Source organism: Brachycentrus maculatus, unplaced genomic scaffold, assembly GCF_059751285.1.
Source record: "Brachycentrus maculatus isolate JH-2025_06_01 unplaced genomic scaffold, ASM5975128v1 h1tg000454l, whole genome shotgun sequence".
In the NCBI taxonomy this organism is placed as follows: Eukaryota; Metazoa; Arthropoda; class Insecta; order Trichoptera; family Brachycentridae; genus Brachycentrus; species Brachycentrus maculatus.
In genome coordinates, this window is record NW_028281201.1 from 479,537 (window position 1) to 499,911 (window position 20,375).

The 20,375-nt window shown below is 33.0% G+C and overlaps 1 protein-coding gene across 11 annotated transcripts in view; it reads left to right on the forward strand.

The window, feature by feature from the left end:
• Positions 1-20,375, forward strand: part of rg (A kinase anchor protein rugose) — a 620,520-nt gene that overhangs the window by 247,496 nt on the left and 352,649 nt on the right. For all 11 annotated transcript variants that reach the window (XM_088271658.1, XM_088271653.1, XM_088271655.1 and 8 more), the window contains exon 4: positions 6,863-6,963. In XM_088271658.1, the coding sequence (XP_088127784.1) occupies positions 6,863-6,963 (101 nt within the window). The remainder of the gene's footprint in view (positions 1-6,862; positions 6,964-20,375) is intronic.

Sequence of the window (20,375 nt, forward strand, 5' to 3'; positions counted from 1 at the left end):
ATTAACAAAAATACATATTCAAGGATTTATGTGTTATTAAAATTAATATATTTTATAGTAACTTCATTATTATATCTGCCGAATTAAATACCTGCTTCCTTGAGGTTCCTTATATACTACGGACTATCTACTTAACAGATATCACTATTTGGCGGTTAGCTACTATAGTACTGTATATGGTTATTCATTTAATTCACACGTTCATTTCATGAGCTCTAGGCAGCATCTATGGTTGATTTGAGAAAACTTTTTCGTTTAGCAGACACCCTTATTTTAAATGCATCCAAGAGGTATGTCAATACCCAGACTTCTTAATTCTTCTTCATTTATGTTGATGTCAAAATATTAAAAAAAAATCCAACTCTTAATTATTCTAAAAAAAATGTAAAAACTAGACCTTACCATTTTCAACTATTTGAACCACTTGATCATGCCAAGTCTTCAAGCTTATATCGTAGTCATACAGGAGAAAGTGACCAAGTGCATTTTTTTACAAAAACGTGATCATTGACTATTTGATAACTTACTAGTTTAAATAAAGCCCTGTTAAGCCTCTGTTGTTAGTTTATTAGGAATTCCGATGTAAAGAATTGCTTTGTTTTAGTAAAGTGAAAAGTGTTTGTGTTAAATAATTTTTTTTGTGTGTTAAAAATTAGAATCCTAAAATATGAAAATTTTAAGAAGTGGCACTCAGAAAACTGATCAAAGGGGTAGATGTTCGGAAAAGTCATAAAAGTGGAAATATCTGGAAAACTAAGGCACTTTTCTGAGGTCATATTTTCATATTTTGGTGAGTCATACGCTGGCCTAACACCCCTTAATATGAAAACGTTGGATTATGGGACACCCTGTACATATATTGCCCTGAAAAAAATCCCAAAGGATTTGAAACTTTGAAGTATAATATATTGACTTGTTAAAAATGACTAACTGCATTGATGTTTATTTTCTTGCCAGGCAAAAGTGACTTAAATGACCCTCCTGAACATTTTAGGTTTGGTTAGTTGGTCACTTTCTCCTGTACGACTACGATATATATAATATTTTCACCTTTTTCCTTCTCTATTTTCCCACCTTTTTCTCCCAACTCAAAAAACTCTTCAATTTTCTTTTATTCCTCTCCATCACAATGGGCGTTTCCTGATGCATCTGACTGCTTTAGACCGGCATTTCACTTTTGAAATGTAATTTCTCGCCGTCATTACAAAAGGACCCTTGTTGTTCACTCCAGTTATTTTTCAACATTCCTTTCAAAGGAACCTCGGCTGGTTGAATGCTTAAGTTTCTCACACGTTGGGATACTTGTAAAAAAAAATCTTTACAAAGAACTTCGTATTCTACCCATATAAGAGTATTATTATTTATATTTGAAATAATATATATATATATTTTTTTTCTATTTTGTTTATATTAGCACTTTTAATCTTATTTTATTTCTTTTAATATCTATTGTATTCTTGCTAGTGCCCATTATAAAACCTAAAATAAAATGTTTACCCACACACAGGGCACGCCTTTGTGGGTTTTTTTTTTGTATTAATATTTCATAAATGTATGTACTTGTATTATAATGTGAAATGCAAAAGAATTAAAAATAACGAAAAAAAAAAAATAAAAAATAAAATTCTACCATGTATATTTTCTTGAGTGTTTTTCGCAGTTACTTTGTAGCATATTTCATAATTTTTATGAACTAAAAAAAGTGTTTTTAAGTATTTTTTATTCGTACATTTTTTCACCAACCGGTTTCGACAAAAACCTTGCCATCATCAGCCTTTTTAACATGTACTCTGTAGTGGTTAAAAACATACTGGTTTCATTTTATTAAGTGAGTTATATATGAATATTTAAAATAAAATTAAAACATTTGTTAAACACTACTTTTGAGTTAACTTTTTTTTTAATTACCTAACGTCCAAGTGACTCTGAAATCTAGCTACGGCTTATGCAACACCGCTTATCATGACCCTACTCAGGCTACAACTTTTTGAGTTTTATAGCGTATGCCTACTCGTGAGTGGATTTACTCTTTATTTTTAAAGTTACTAAAATTTCATGTAATTCATGAGTGAAAATTCTAGGCAAAAACTTATTTACGGTGGCATGGACGTGTGGAGCGAATGGATAGCGAGTGAATGACTAAGAGAGTATTTTTGGTGACTGTGAACGGGAGAACAGAATGAGGATGGTCGAAAAAAACTTGGTATAACTAGATCAAAAAGAACCTAAAATCTGGTGGTGTTAGAAGTTAACGTAATCGGAGGGTATGTATGACTAGATGTATGTATGTGAGAAAGCTAAGACTGTATGTCAGGACAGAAGAGTGTTGCATTCCATCATCTCTGCCTACTAATAAAAATAAAAATAATATAAACTCAAAAGTAGTATTTTAGAGCCTTGTTGTATATATGTTTAACAAAGGATTTTATCTAGCCTTCCACCAGTGTGATGATGTTAGTAACGACGAAACCCGTTCATTGGCCAAATAAAATAAAGCTTTTTTGCTCGTATTATATGTATATAATGCATTTCCAACAAGATATTTCACTACAAAACATAAAATATATACATATTTCAAAGGAATGAATATTTGAACATTATAATAATAAACGCAATAATACGCAAGGGTTTTCATATTTGATCACATTTTTTTCTAAAACAGTAAAAATTTAAGCTTTTTACTACCCTCAATCGTAAAACCAGTCGTAGAAAATAATATTATAAAATTTTTGGTTGTTTGAATGTTTTTGTCCCCTACCAATACGCTTGTCAATATCCTGACTGTTTAAAGTTTGTACAAGTATACATTTTGTTTATTTAGAAAACTTCAAAACAGATCAATCGCCATATTACTACATAGAACAAAAAAGTTGTACGCTGTAGGCGCGTGTGTTTATTTAAAATAAAACAAGCGTAACTTAGTTTTTTTTTAAGACGGGTGAGGATAAAGAGTTATGCTGTTTTATTTAAAAAGAATTTTCAATCCAAAAAAAACAGTTTTTTTTTAATCAAAAAACCCACGGAACCTCTTTTTCTTTTGCCTAAAAAGATCTGTTGCATAGTAAAAAGTTCAATAAGTGGCTTGATATTTTTTTAAATACATTGTATTATATTTTTAAACTTTGAAAACGTTCTCCTGAAAAATCAAGTTTTTTGATTTATGACGTTCTTGAAAGGAGTGATCGATATTTAATATGGTTAAGGAACTTATAGCTGGATTGAAAATCATTCTTGGAAACTTTGTTGAAAACCTTTGTTAGAAAAAAAGCGCCACATTTATCTCACATTTTATCGTATTTCAAATCACGCTGTCTTTTTTTAAATGTTTGTAAAGACTAAATAAACGAGTACTATATCTACAACATTTTGAGTGTGTCCAAATACTTGTTCACAAATCTGGATTATCTCCAATTAAAAGAGCATTTTACATATTTTTCATCTCACCAATAGACGTCTCTGATAAAGTTCTAGTGATTCAAGAACAATGTTTCAAAATTGGTTCATATATAGTGGATGCATTACATGATAGGTTAAACCAAGTAAATGCGGGATGCTCCATAGGAGGAGGGAGAGTGAATGCCATCTCATACGCCGATGATATGGTCCTGATGGCACCATCGATAGCTGGCCTACGTAAACTTATTGCCATTTGTGAATGTTATGCCACAGAAAACGGCCTAGAGTACAACGCCAAAAAATGTGAGCTTGTGGTATTTAAACCCAAAAATTACTCATTAAAGGTACCGCCCATAACTATAAATGGACAAGAAGTTAAGCGGGTAAGTAGCTTCAAGTATTTGGGACATATCCTACAGGAGAACTGTGCGGATGATGAGGACATCAAGCGCCAGTATCGTGCTTATTGCGTGCGGTCCAATATGCTGACACGCCGCTTTGCCCACTGCTCCGCGCAGGTAAAAAATAGACTGTTCCAAGTGTTGTGTACGCAGCAATACGGCAGCGAACTATGGTGTAAGGTTACACAACGAAGCTTAAAGAGCATGAAAATATGCTACAATAACGGCTACAGAGCTTTAATGAAGTTACCCCGACACTGCAGCGCGAGTGGTATGTTTGCCACAGCACGCCTACCACATTGGGATGGCCTGTTAAGGCACCGAGTGGCAGGCTTCCGGGAGAGGCTGATGAAGAGCTCCAACCTCATCATAAAGCGGCTTGTGGAGCACAGATGGGGGCTGGACATGTGGCGGCACTGGAGCGCAGTGCTGCGTTTGCCAGCGAGCTAATTTTCGTCTACATCTCTCCAAATTTATTATTATTTTTATTTTTATTTTTATTTTTTATTATTTCTTTCAATTTCTTATTTCCTTCTTATTTCTAATTTCATTGTTTAAATAAAATGTTGTAAAACATATATGGCTGACTAAGTATTGCACCCACCACTTAGTCAAGCTGGAATAAAGAGTAAAAAAAAAAAAAAAAAAAAAAAAAAAAATAGGTATAGAACTTCCAAGAATTTGAGTAGTGTGGTTGTCAATAATGGGTAGAATCGGTGAATGTTACACGTGTGTAAAGTGATCACTTTAATCAGCCTATGATGGCCGTTTGCCCCGTAAATGCCCAGATTTCCATATTCTTTTTCATCTTTGATGAGATGTCAAAAAATAATATGAGTCCTATATCAGTCACGTATCAATATGATTAACAGGAGATAATGGTATCTCCTGTTGGATATATGGATATTAATCTACACAAGCCTTTGTTTACTCCTTTACATATTTAATATGGTGTAGTGACATCTACCCGGGCTATGGCCATTGAAGTAGCTTGTTTGTTTAAGCGCTTATTATTTTACATTAATAAGCACAAAAGCCGTTTTTAACCATGCCGATGTTGCCACGGAACAAATTATTGATAAATTCGTTTTTGTTAGTCAAACAAAATTTTAATTGAAAATCGTCCCTTTGATTTTTAATTTAAAATCCCTTTTGCTCTTTTTTATAATATTATTGTATTCCAATAAACGGATAATTAAATATCGGAAGTAGGATTTGACTTTTTAATGTATAAATTCATAGCAAAATGTTTGTTCTGTTAGTATATAACTATTTCTAGTGACTACACTAGCATAGAAATAAATATATTCATCCACATCTTCCTAAAATATTAATCACATGCTTTATTTGTCGAACCTTTGATAATTACACACATATTTTTATTAATAAACATAAACTAACTAACTTACCATCAAAACGCAGGTGTAGAGAGAATACAACTTTTGTTTTATTCGTAAAAATGATAAAATATGGTATAAAAAAACTTTATACTTATTTATATATATATATATATATATATATATATATATATATATATATATATATATATATATATATTTATATATTTATATATATATATATATATATATATATATATATATATATATATATATATGTATATATATATTTATATATATATATATATATATATATATATATATATATATATATATATTACATTTAGTAAAAAGGTAGATATAAAGTGAATCCCGGGGCTTTTTTTGTTTGAAAAAGGCCCTGTTTATATCTAAAGCACAATTTTCGTCATTTACAGTTAAAATAAATTCGTAGACCTTATAAAATCAATAAGAAAAAACTTACACAAGTATTTTATTTCATGGACTGAAGTGCCAGATTTAGATGGAGTTCTGAAAAACAAACATCTCTTCAAACAATACCCCGCTTTTTATACTTATCTATTCTATTTCAGCGTCAGCGGGACATATATTTATTTTCAGAATTTTCAGCATTTTCCAGCCTTTGAGGATAATCGATAAATTAGCCCATTCCAGATTTGTTCCATGCCAAGTCCAGATTTCACTCCTCCATTCCAACTTCATTAATCGCCATTCGCGATGACGTAATGACTTCTGGGAGTAAGGTGACAGATAGTTAAGCTCGCTCTATCTAAGTGCGCCTCAAATTACAGGAGTAATGTTTCCAATTATTGAGCTTCACCTGAGATAAACGCTGACCCTAACTTGAAACCTTACTTCTATAATTATGAGGAAAATTACGGGTCATTTCCACTTATAATAATAACGTTGAACAGTTTTTGTATAAAAACACTTGTATTATACACTTAACCAGCTGCCTGACATATATAAAATAGAACCCATTCGGGGATCCAAAATAAATGATCTGAAAAAATACTTTACGGAACGATATATCGTAGTCATACAGGAGAAAGTGACCAAGTGCATTTTTGGCTAAAACGTGATCATTGACTTTTTGATATTTTATTAGCTTAATATTGCCATGAAAAAAATCCCAAAGGAATTTAAGCTTAGAAGTATAGTATATTGGTTTGTTAAAAATGACTAACTGCATTGGTGTTTATTTTCTTGCCAAGCAAAGGTGACTAAAATGATCCTCCTGAACATTTTACTATATCATTAGATTAAAACCAATATTTTTAGCTTTTCCACTTTATTTTTATTTGACCAGCGACCGGGTTTCGTCGTTACCGACATCATCAGACTGGTGGGAGGCTATACAAATTGTTATGTTATATCTTGTTTTATATATAACATAACAATTTGTATAGCCTCCCACCAGTCTGATGATGTCGGTAACGACAAAACCCGGTCGCTGGTCAAATAAAAATCAAGTGAAAAAGCTAAAAATATTGGTTTTAATCTAATAATATATTAAAAATGCAATTCCATCACGATGTGTCAGTGGATAATATGAACATTTTACGTTTTGGTAGGTGGTCACTTTTTCCTGCACGACAACGATATATGTAATGTCATTTTTTTATGAGATGTCAAAAAATAATACATGTACTTACGTTAGGTGGAAATGCATTATGCAACTCATCATGTACTCGTGTCTTATTACAGACCTCCTGATCGAGATGCTTGGTGTCCTCGCTAGCTACAGCATCACTGTGAAAGAGCTGAAGTTGCTTTTTGGCGCCATGAAGGCAGTCAATGGCAAATGGGTAAGTTTGAAGGAACAATATTCTTATTCAGTTCTTAGTTTTGTTTTTTTTTTAATTAATATGGTTAACAACAGCAACATATGTTAAACAAAACATCAAAAGATATACATTAAACAAGCCAATTATATTCAACCAAAAACATAAAAATTAGTTCAAAATATTTAGTGTAGATCTAGCAAATAAACACGTATTTATGAGAGAAAATGTGTGTGTGATGTTGATTCCAGTAGGAACATACATTCAATGCAGAGAAGCATAGTTTTTAAAGATCGTGAGAGGATAATATGCTCATATTCGACTCATGAGATCTTGATAGCAATAATTTTTCGGAATTTGCAAATCACGTAATTGATACACTTATTCCACTCTCATAAATCAAAATTATTACACCTTGTACCACAAAAAGGCCAAATTATGTATTACTTTGAAAATTTAGAATTCTAAAAAAACCTTAAATTCTAATTTATTATTAGATTAAAACCAATATTTTTAGCTTTTCCACTTTTTTTATTTGACCAGCGACCGGGTTTCGTCGTTACCGACATCATCAGACTGGTGATAGGCTATACAAATTGTTATGTTATATATAAAAGAAGGCAGAGGCATATTTATAACATAACAATTTGTATAGCCTCTCACCAGTCTGATGATGTCGGTAACGACGAAACCCGGTCGCTGGTCAAATAAAAAAAGTGGAAAAGCTAAAAATATTGGTTTTAATCTAATAATAAATTAAGAATGCAATTCCATCACAAAGTGTCAGTGGATAATATAAATCTATTAAATTCTAATAAAAAAATTCTTAAATAATAATAAATTGTTTCAAAATTCTTCACCTTTGGTTTCTATTTTTCGTTTATTTTCAAACTCCGCCCCTTGACTAACCCCTTCCCCCTTACTTACCCCTCTTCTTATTTATAGAACAGGTTTTTTTTTTAAATTTCATACTTCAGTTATTATTCAGACCTGACAATGGAATTTTAGCTTCCGAAACTAGAAGTCATTAATAAACTCATGTGGTATAAAAACAACGGTTTCCTTAATCATTTTAACATGTCTTACCACATAGTTAATCCTGTAACAATAAATAAAATATGTAATTATATGTTTTTTTTTCAAATCAGGAAACGTATTAATTAAAACCAATTAATTAAATCTCTTATTTAAAATTTGTAAAAAATCCCTCTCCGTTTTTCTGGATTGAATATGCGAAATAAATATTAGTCCAGTTTAAAGCTCGTTCATTATCCAAAGTCCCGGAAGTTCCCCACATTCTGACCTTTTAAACTTTGCTCACATAGCTGCGGTTTCCGGTCGATTTTTTTAAATTCGGTTAGCGCACCCTCACGAATACAACACACCCCTAAATCGAGATTTTCATATTCCGGTTCGTATTTAACGTTCCGGTTTGTATTTCGGTATTTTCCGTTTGTGGGTCAGATTCCTTTGAGACGGTTCATTTGAATGGCGGACGCATTCATGGATTATGACTTAATTACCGTTATTTATTTTTTCTTAAAAAAAGATAAATATTTTTGTTTTTTTTTTTATTTACACAAATATTTCAATTTCATATTATTCCTGTGAGCCTAAGCGGCTCATTATAAGAAATAAGTATCGAATTGTGGTAGAGTGGGTTTGAACCGAAAAACTCTGACTTAAGAGTCCACGACACTAACCACGGGACCACAACCCGACGCTGCGACGATATTGAAAAGCATTATTTAACAATTCGGCATTAACTTTATGGAATGACATGTTTACACATAAAACAGTTTTTGTAATCACCTGTCGATGAAAACAACTCTAGTTTTCGAAACAAGTCGTGTGTAATAAAATAGAACTCAATACGTGGTATTATCTTCTTCAAACCCTCATCCGCACCCGATGGTGAAAAGGGCACTGCATCATATAAACGCACTGTTATCTTAATTTTTAACGCATGAAGGAAAGGCGATTGGTCCTCCGCTTCGGGTACCAGTCCAGGGTAATATTGAGTCCAGTTGTATTATACGTGTTTTTTTATATAATCGACATTGAATAATATTGAAACTCGATCAGCGAATGTATAACTAACAGTGCACAACGGACTCCTGGTTCCAACCCCAATATACGAAAGGCAAGCATGGAGTTGGCGAAAGAAGGATGAAAGTAGACTGAATGTGGTTGAAATGCATTCTCTTAGATGAATGTGTGGCAAAACGTTGTGTGATAGATGTTCGAATAGTGACATAAGGAAAGAATGCAAGGTTGAGATAAGCTGTATCGATTAAATTTTGAAAGGTGTGTCGAGATGTTTTGGGCATGTGAATTGAAGGAGCGAAAAAATAATAGATTACGAGGTGATTGTGGTTAGTAATTGAAGCAATGGAAGAACGAGGAAAACTTGGCATTATCAAGTAATTTAAATACTTGGGCGTGGTCTGGTTAGGCATAGGAATAATTGGCGGGTATATATCGGTAGTGTAAAGACAAAGGGGTATATCTGTCTCAGACCAAATTTTACAGGAATGCAAAAACAAACTTGTGAAATTAAATCCCTCATTTGTTTTATGTATTTTTGTATGTACATATCTTAATAAAAATTAAATAAGTGTTTAAACTACAGCTGTAATATCCTTGTGCCAGATTATGGAATACACTATTTCATACATTTCGTGGAACAAACTTATAAAATGAAAAATTTGACAGATGTACCCCTTTGCAATTACACTACCGATATGAGGAGATGCATGAATGTGAAAGAGGCGAACATTATTTGAGTATTTATTTAATTTTGGAATTTAATTTAATCGAGTTATACACTCACATGAGTATCACAAAACAAGTACTTGTGCTGTCCCAATTACAAAATTCCACATTTGTAAAATCACCTGGAAGAGGAACTGGAGGGAGGGAAAGGGTAATAGGGGAAGATCAAAGCTCAAGTCTAAGACAGGTTGAACGAAACAAGGGACATACCACGATATCAACGTTGACTGACATTGTTGAATGATCTCAGCGCTGACAATGTCGATTTGAACATGTCAGTATCCCTATATTTATCCTTAACCAATTTTGAACGATAAATGTATGATTATTTTTTGACATCTTAACATTTTTTTAAACCCTTATCCGCACCCCAATGGTGCATAGGGCACTGCTTCATATGAACACAGTGTTATCTTGATCGTTTACACACAAAGGAAAGGTGATCAGCCCTCCGCTTCAGGTACCACCAGTCCAGGGTAATATTGAATAAATATTATAGTGAAAAAATCACTTATATTTATTTGACCCCCCCTGGGAATCGAACCCGGGACCTCCAGAACGGTAGCCGAGCGCGCTGACCATTACACTACAGAGGCGGACGTACATCTTAACATAGTTGAAGAAAAATATTGACGTCTGGGTATTTACAGAGCTTTCGACCGCCTGAGGCTTGGTTAGGTAACATTCACCAATTTCATTAATTGATTCGGCAGTCACTTTGTGATAAAATCTATCCATTTTTAATAAATGTTTCACTTAGTAAATACCACTATTTCTTAAAATCTACTGTGATACGTGTTTCGATACATTCCGCAACATTTTTACGGTACATCATCATACGGTGTTTGAAAATGATGCGGAATGCATCGAAACGTGTATCACAGTAGATTTTAAGAAATAGTGGTATTTAATAAGTAAAACATTAATTTTAAAAAAAACATTCACCAATTATACCCATGACCAAAACCACACTACTTAAATTTTCGAAATTTCTTAATATATTGATCAAACTCGTATCACAGTATGTGAGAGTTCACATTATATATTCTTCTTCATCTATGTTGAAATTAAAAAAAAAAGAAATAACTTCTATATGAAGATAATCCAGATTTCTGAACAATATTTGGACACACTCAAAATGTCGTAAAGGAACTTTGTTTAGAGTTTTTTCTTCGCATGGGAAGCGCTAATGTGTCAGTTGCCCTGATGATTTGACTGGAAAGTCTTAAAGATAAACGTTCCAGTAATTCCGGCAAGTCATGTTTTACCGTTAAAAAAAATTATAAATAAATTTATCGATGACGTACAGAGATCAAGTTGTCTTATTCTCGGTGTGCGCTTCTTGCGGCTGAAGTGTTCCATAAATACAAACAACCATACATCTCGAACTTTTGCGAATGGAAAGCCGTAAAGAAATAGCGGTAACATCTCGAAGATGTTTTTCGGCGTGTAACTTTATGGAAACTTTTCCGCCCCCTCTCGCCGTATTTCCGGTCTGGGACAGGAAGTGTGCCGGTAATCCTGCAGGAAGATGTAAAATCTGTTTCCAGCCAGCAGATGCTGTTTGCGAAGGATGAGAGATGCTTTCGTTCTCTAGAAGGTTGGGATTTTTAAATAAAAAATAATTGAAGACATTGTGAAGAAGCTATATATAAGCATCTGCCTCGTTTTTAAGTTTGTCATTATTTTTAATATTTTTTTAAAATAATAAATAAAAATACACTTCACTACTTGCAAGAATTTCATGCATAAACTGGCGCGTGGTTTTTATTAGTTTCTGGAAAAAAGTACTCAACCCAGAACTTTTCCATTGTGACTTTAAAATGTTTTTATTTTAATTGTTGGAAATCTTTCTAAAAATACGCTATTTTTCATACAAAAGAATAACCCGAAAAGCCTCTACTTTTAGAGGCTTGTTTGAAGTATGATAGTGGTGATGGGGAATGTAAATAAGAAAAATACATCACAAACACCCAGACCTATTGAAAATAAATATTTTTTATCATTTTTGATTTGTTTGAAAGCAAACCCTACCCCTGCGGAAAAGCTGCGTGATGGTTAGTCAGTTAGTTAGTTTTTTTATCATACATAATTTTGAACATCTTAATGGAACATCTATCATACATCTACAGCACATTCGTCTGAGAGATCGCGTTCAGCATATTTTTATCCTTCTTTTATCAATTCCATGAATCACAAACATTAGGATTGGTACCAGGATTTTATTTGTAATAACTGATTTCAATGCAACATTCTTTCACCTTTTTCTATCTTCATCGATCTTTCAATCCCTATAAAACATATTTCCTAAATATATGGAATCATCGCATTGTTGTAAAAAAATATTTGCTACTATTTTACACCTTGATCTTCAATAATCTCTTTCAAAAACCATGACTTTGTAAAAGATAGAGAAAACAAGGTTACCATGATGCCGCTGCCCCGCAGGGGTAGACAGAGAAAAAAAAATGCTTGACCAATCTGTCTTTGCATACAATCTTCGCCTCTTCCACATTCATGCATCTCCTCATACATACCCGCCGATTATTCCAACTCCTGACCTGACCAAGTATTTGAAATACTTTTTCATGCACTCCTCGGTCATGTTTTTCTCGGTCTTCCTCTACTTTTATTTCCACTACATTCGCCTTATATTTTTTTCATTGTTTGATTCACATTCCCATACCATATCAACACCGTTCTGAATTCATAATGTTTCATAAAGTTTAATTTTAAGACTTTTTTAGTATTTACCCTAATGTATAACTTTGTTTAATTTTTCAATTTCAATTTTCAATTTATTCAATAAAAAAAATAATATATACATAACAAACAATATTCAAGGGATATATATTAAAAGTAAGAAATAAGACTTAAAGGTGTAGAAGAATCCCGCTTCGGAAAACTCCTTCGGACACATGGAACAGATCAATATCCAATATGATATTGTTCAACATAGCCGTAGCTCTTCCTACAGGTATAACCATCGGCGGGTTGGTCCTGTGTATAGGAATGTGAAACAATCCATGCCGACGCTGTCTTAGGTAACTATCGGGAACATACAGACCAAAAAGAGGTCGGTACCTATTCGTTTTTCATATACCTGTCCCTTTCCGTGACATACATACAGGGGTTTTATTATATTAATAAAGACCGACCGTGCTTATTGGAACACCCTTTGAGTAATAATATTAACGACTCTCAGGTGTACAAGTTATAAAGTTTTGGAGAAATTTCCTTAGTTGGTTATCTAGGTAGGAATCGAGATTAAAAACACCCTTATTTTATGATATGAAAATTTGTTCTGAACAGGAAGGTATATAAGACAGTTTTGGGACAATTTCACAAAACAACCCTAAACTTGTACGTGTGTTTGTACGTAAAGGGGGTAACACACACTTGATCGATGGGAGTACGAAGAGTGATACATACATACATAAGAATGACTTAATTTCAACATACTTATTTTGTCTTTTTTGACAAACTCAGTTTATAATAATAATAAATAATAAACCCTTATCCGCGCCCAAATGGTGCATAGGGCACTGCGTCATATAATGCAGTGTTATCTTGATCGTTTTTACACATGAAGGAAAGGTGATCAGCCCTCCGCTTCAGGTACCAGTCCAGGGTAATATTGAATAAATATTACAGTGGAAAATCACTTATATTTATTTGAACCCCCCTGGGAATCGAACCCGGGATCTACAGAACGGTAGCCGAGCGTGCTGACCATTACACTACGGAGACAGACAGTTATTTTGTCTTTTTTGACAAACCCAGTTCACGAATCAAAATTTAATTTAATTTTTATTTTTTTTTAACTTAAGTTATTTCTGAAGTAGGTACTAAAGAAAAAGCAACAAAACCTTTTTTAATATTAAAATGGTCTTTTTTTAGGTGGGAGTTATATTTATTATTTATCTTCCTTATTATATATTCAGTCCGCCTCCGTGGTGCAATGGTCAGCACGCTTGGCTACCGTTCTGGAGGTCCCGGGTTCGATTCCCAGGAGGGAATCAAATAAATATAAGTGATATTTTCACTTTCATATTTATCAAGTACTACCCTGGGCTGGGTACTTGAAGCGGAGGGCTGATCACCTTTCCTTCATGTATAAACGATCAAGATAACACTGCGTTTATATGAAGCAGTGCCCTATGCACCACTGGGGTTGCGGAAAAGGGTTCCATTATTTATTTTATTAGATTAACATTTATAAAATTCATTTAAATTATTTTAAGATTTTTTTCTATTGAAGCTTAAACTTCCTGTAGAGTCTTATAATAACATTAACAGTAATAATAAGTGTAAGTCCCTTTCCAAGCACAAGAACTCAGTCTCTTTATTGGAGAGAACTGCGTTATTAATTTGAAGTAGAAATATCCAGGTCTAAAAAATAATTTGAAATTATTTTTAAAAAAAATTACTGACCATATTAAATAATAAAAAAAATAGTGAAAATCTTCCACATGCTACTTGCTCGATGATGTTCTTCTTCATATTCTTCTCCTTTCTTCTTTCTCTTTTTTATCTTTATCTAGATATCAATAAAAAAATCTTCATATAAATAAATCATTAGAAGAGCGAAATACAGAATTTGTGAACAATAAAACGGCCACACTCAAAATTTCGTGAAAATGTAATCATTTAATAACATATCGTTTTAAAATTTATTTATTCAATTTCAATTCATTTTATTCAATTTCAATTCAATTTATTCAATTAATTCAACAACAAAAAATATATGCATAACAAACAATATTCAAGGCGTGTATATTAAAAGTAAGCAAGAGTAAGCGTTTATATAGTAAGCGTAGCAGTAAGCGTATATATTGGTTTCTGTTTTGAAGGTAGCTCGCCATTAATTTTAGCATACTATCCGAGAAACCGATCTCATACAGCCTCTTCAATAAGACATCATGGTTGACTGTATCAAAGGCCTTGGCGAAGTCATTATATGAACAGTCTACCTGATGTCCCGCGTCTAGAGCTTCTGTGACATAATTCGTAAAAACCATCAGATTTTATATGATGACAACCGTAGCGAGTGCCAAAAAACAGTACCTAACACATATTTAAGTCCATATTTTAAATTTTTTTGTTATTTTTACTGTTTATTTTTTCTTCGGAAGTGAATAGACTGTAGTGCATTTGCTTTATGCTCTGCAGGGGGGGTTTGAACTGCAATGTCACATGGAAAAATATTGTTACATGTTTTTGCTTGAAGCGTTGTTTTGTTTTATTTTATTATTCAGTCGCAGTTGGTCTGAGCGCCTGTGGAGATATAGTGTAGTGAGTTCGTGTATTTTTATTCGAAGGATTATAAAATACATATCGCTTACTCCTTTCAACGCTATATATCAAAAATTGTCAATTTTCAGTTGTTTCCAATTGCAATGTTTTCGGAATGCCCAGAAAATGTACTATATCCCAGCGAAAGCGGCATATTTTAAACATAATATTTACCCGCTACAGGGCAGAAAGTGTTGTTTTTGCATTTTGAAGAAAAGGTATTGTTTAAATATACTAGATATATTTTTCAAAAGGAGAAAAAACATTCAAGTTTTAACTAATAAGATCTGTTGCACTGTTAAGTAGCTTGATATTTATTTTTAATACATTTCATTATATTTTTAAACATTAAAAACGATCTCCTGAAAAATTAAGTTGTTTGATATATGACGTTGTTGAAAGGAGTGAGCGATGTACGGTACGATATACAAGTATGATACCGTGTATGTGAACGAAACATGTGAGCCGAAAAACGTTTTTAAAAAATCATTAGGTCAGTAAACATTTTAATTTGAATCCCTCAAATAAAACTATATTTTTGCTGTTCAAAAGTACAATATCCCAGTGTATTTTCTTATACTTCTCATTATAAAGAATTCGTTCCATGAAGGGCGTACGTATAATTTATTATGTACTTTACATATCGTTCACTCTTTTAACAACGTCATATATCAAAATCGTCAATTTTCAGTTGTGCGTGTTTTCGAAATGCCCAGAAAATGTACTGTATCCCAGCAAAAAAAGATGCATATTTTTAACTTAATATTTACCCGCTACACGGCAGAATGTGTTGTTTTTGCATTTTGAAGAAAAGGTATTGTTTAACATTTTTTTAAATGTAGGTACTAAATATTTTTCAAGTGGAGAAAAAACATTCAGGTTTTACCTAAAAAGATCTGTTGCACAGTAAAAAGTTCAATAAGTGCCTTGATATTTATTTATAAAACATTATATTATATTTTTAAAAATTAAAAACGATCTCCTGAAAAATCAAGTTTTTTGGTATATTATTACGTTGTTGAAAGGAGTAAGCGATACCTACTATCATTCTTAAGCATTTTGAGTGTGTCTAAATACTTCTAGTGAAGTTCTTGTGATTTAAGAAGAATGTTTCAAAATTGGTTCATATACTTATATAGAACTTCCAAGAATTTGAGTAGTGTGGTTGTCAATAATGGGTAGAATTGGTGAATATTACACGTGTGTAAAGTGATAACGTACACCAGCCTATGACGGTCGTCAGCCCCGTAAATGCCCAGATTTCCATAATCTTCTTCATCTTTGATGAGATGTCAAAAAATTATATCATTTTTAAGTATTGTTTTTTGACATCTCTAGATATATAGAAGAATATGGAAGTCTGGGCATTTACGGGGCTGACGACCGTCATAGGCTGGTTTAAGTGATCACTTTACACACGTGTAACATTCACCAATTCTACCCATTATTTACAACCACACTACTCTGCCCAGACTTCCATATTCTTCTTCATCTTTGATGAGATGTCAAAAAATAATATGAAAATAACTCTTGTAATTGGAGAGAATCCAGATTTTGTGAACAAGTATTTGGACACACTCAAAATGTTGTAAAAAATATATATATATTTGTATTCTAGTAACTTTTTTTTCTACATTAAAATTAAATACACTCAATCTGGATAACTTTGAACATTCTTTGCATAAATTAAAAAATGGGCTATTTTGACCCAAGACGATTAATGTTATTTGACATGTTTTACATTTTAAAGGACTTTAAGTAAGCTGCATATTTTAGTAAGCTGGAAACATTCAAATATAAAAGTAAAACGCTTGTATGAGACCACTTTTTGAGGTTTATAAAAGTGAATACGACTAGTTTCGAGAACTACAAATGTTCTGAGCAACGTTTATAAATAACATCTATAGTTCTCAAAATAAGTTGTGTTTACATTAATAAAACCAAAAAGTGATCTGTACTAAATAGTGTAAACTAAAAATGCTATAAATCCTGTACAAAATAGGCAAGAAGAATTTTCTGTGGCGACTAATAAATATTTAAAAATTAAAAATATGAAATGTGAAATGATGTACTAACGATGAAATATATATTAAAATATACACCAGGTTTATAAGGGTTGAACACGATGTTTGATCAAAAGTACGTCTCTTCTGGGAATCAATTTAATCTATCAATCAATGTGAAAGCTTTTTGTTTAATCCTCTGTTGGCTTTGTTTGGCAATCCTTTGTACATTTTTACCCTGTTTTGTTTATTCTAATCACTTTCCACCTTTGATATTTCATCCCTCCTTCTACTCCCCCTCCTACGTCACCCCCCTACTCATCTCCTGTCCCTCTACCCTTATTCAGACCATCATTTATGCTGTCCCTTCGAGTTAGGTACAAGAAGACCCGACATGTTTTGTCCATTAAATAATACCCATGTGAAATTAAATACTTGGGATATATCGCTTTAATCCTTATTGACTCGACTCTTACATAAAAAAAGTATATCAATTAATATTTTTTTTCAATAAAACTCATGGCATCAACAGATTGTAGGTATGGACGCTCGAAAAAAAATTACTTAACAACTTTTTTGTCCACCTCCGTAGTGCTATAGTAGTGACCTCCGTAGTGACCTCCGTAGGTCAGCGTGTTTAGCTACCGTGCCGGAGGTCCCGAGTTCGATTCCCAGGGGGGTGAAATAAATATTAGTGATTTTTTACCGTAATATTTATTTAATATTACCCTGGACTGTCTCCTGAAGCGCAAGAGTGATCACCTTGCCTTTATGTAAATAATGATCAAAATATCACTGCGTCAATTCGATGCAGTGCCCTATGCACCATTGGGTGCGGATAAGGGTTATAAATAAACAACTTTTAATATTATCAACATTTTGAGTGTGTCCAAATACTTTTCGCAAATCTGGATTATCTCTAATTATATGAGTTATTTCATATTGTTTTTTGACATCTCAACATGGTCAAATTATAATCTTAAATAATAAAATGAAAAAGACATTTTCTGGCGTTTCTCATGGATGTAATTATAATCCAGGATTCGGACCTCACATACAAGTACAAGAGTTTCTGCTCAATAAAAAAGCTTCTTCACCATTCCAATAGACTTCTCTAGTGAAAATTATAGTGATTATTGTACAATGTTTTGAAATTGGATCATATATATATAGAACTTCCAAGAAATTGAGTAGTGTGGTTGTCGATCATAGGTAGAATTGGTGATTGTTACACGTGTGTAAAATGGTCACTTAAACCAGCCTATGACGGTCGTCAGCCCCGTAAATGCCCAGACTTCCATATTCTTCATCTATGTTAAGATGTCAAAAAATAATGTTTTCCTATTTTTTCACGTTTGAAATAAGTCGTTACTTGATTGATTGAACAAAGTAAATGGTGTACTGAAATCAGTTGTAGCAAATTATAGTCTATCAGCGTAAGCTTAACTGGCAGTACACAACGGAGTCCTAGTACCAACCCTAATGCTCTTTCTTACTCATTAATGTTTTGTGTTCAAGCACTATCTACCTTCTGATTGTAAACGGTTATTATAAGGTATCAAACGTTTTGACCAATATCACTAGTCTGTTTTTGGTTGGTTGGAATATTTGAAAGAAGCCCGTCAATGTACACATTTCCTTTCTGTACAAGAAGTTTTAAAAAATAAACAAAATAATGTATGGAATTGAAGCATGGAGTTGGCAAAAGACGGATGAAAGTATAATGGCTCGGAAAAATATACGGTAAAACGATGTATGATGGATGTTCGAATGGTGAAAAAATGCATGGTTTAGATAAAAATTATCGATAAAATGAAGAAAGGTGTGTTGAGATGGTTTAGGCATGTAGAACGAATGAGTAAGGAAAGAATAGGAAAACAAATTTTTAAGGCGAATGTTGTTGGAAATAGGAGTAGAGGAAGACCGAGATAATGTTGGCATGATCGAGTGTTTCGAATACTAGAAATTGGCCAAATCAAAAGTCAGAATAATCGGCGGGTATGTTTGAAGAGTTGCATAAATACAAAGGAGGCGAAGATTGTTTGCAAAGATAGTGTGTCGTGGCGTTCTTTTCTCTCTGCCCACCCCTGCGGGAAGTGGCGTGATGGTTAGGTACTTAATTAGTTACTTGTCGGGATACATGAAAGCTATCTTTTTTTATGGAGATCTTTACAAGGCCGCCAGTAAAAAAATGTGTTCCGACTAATTTGTCTAGAAGCCTTGTAATTAATTCGAGTTTGTGAACATTTTCATTTTAAAAATTCATCCTCTTTCTGGAGTTTGAAACGCCAACTGAAACACAAACCTTTCAATTATCCGAGGATCCTTGTTCGAGGACATTTTCGTGTCGTTGCTAGGATTTTAAACCTTTTTTAATTGGGTTCAAAGCGGATTGATTTATTCCCATTTTTTGTCGGTTCCCCTCCACGTGTAGACTTCGATTTTGATATTCAACGTTGGAGCGTTGAACGTTGCTCCTCTTACTCCTGTGTTATTGAGTGATCCTTCTTAGGCCGTGAATAGGAAGTATATCCGTGAATCAACATAAAATTTAGCTGTATTATAACGATATAATCATTAAGAATTTTCGATAAGGGCATCGCAACGTAGATCAGTAGCAGTAGATCTTTTATTATCCGAATCGTTTGGAACCGGATCCCATTTGGATAGTAAAAAAAATTGGATAGTTGGATTTTATTAGACCAGGTCAATCAGAACATTAAATCCGGTGGTGTCAAAAGTCTACGTTATAGGAGGGCATTTATGACAAAATGTATGGATGTGAAGGAAACTAGGAGTGTGGACAGACCAGTGCGGCGTTCCGTCCTCTCTGCCTACCCCTGTAGTGGAACGGCGTGGTGACTAGTATTAGCAGTAGTACATAGTCTTATTGCCATTAAAATTTTACTTGCTTCTACTTTTAAAAACTATTATTGATTTTTTTTCAGAGCTGTTGATATTATTATTAGTAGGTAGCTTATTTTACAAGTTTATAAAAAAAATATACGTTTTTTCCATATGGAAAATACATATGAATCTTGGCGTGTTTTTCCAAAAATCTATTATTCAACGAAAAAGTATGGGATAAGAAAAAGCCCAATGACATACTGACTTTTTACTATTTGTTTTAACGGTTTTATGCTTTGTATTTTCAGTAATACGAGCTTATTCTAAGCTCTTAAAGAGACTTTAAGAGAGGATACCGCAACAAAAGTTGACTTTAAGCTTCCCTCTTTCCTTCTGCATCTTTCCTTTTTTGTTATGACTTTTACTAATGTTTTTGAAGATTTTACGTTTTTTTTCGTCTCAGTAAAGGTGAATTGTTCGTAAATAATTTTAAGTGCAAACATTCTTTACGAAGCG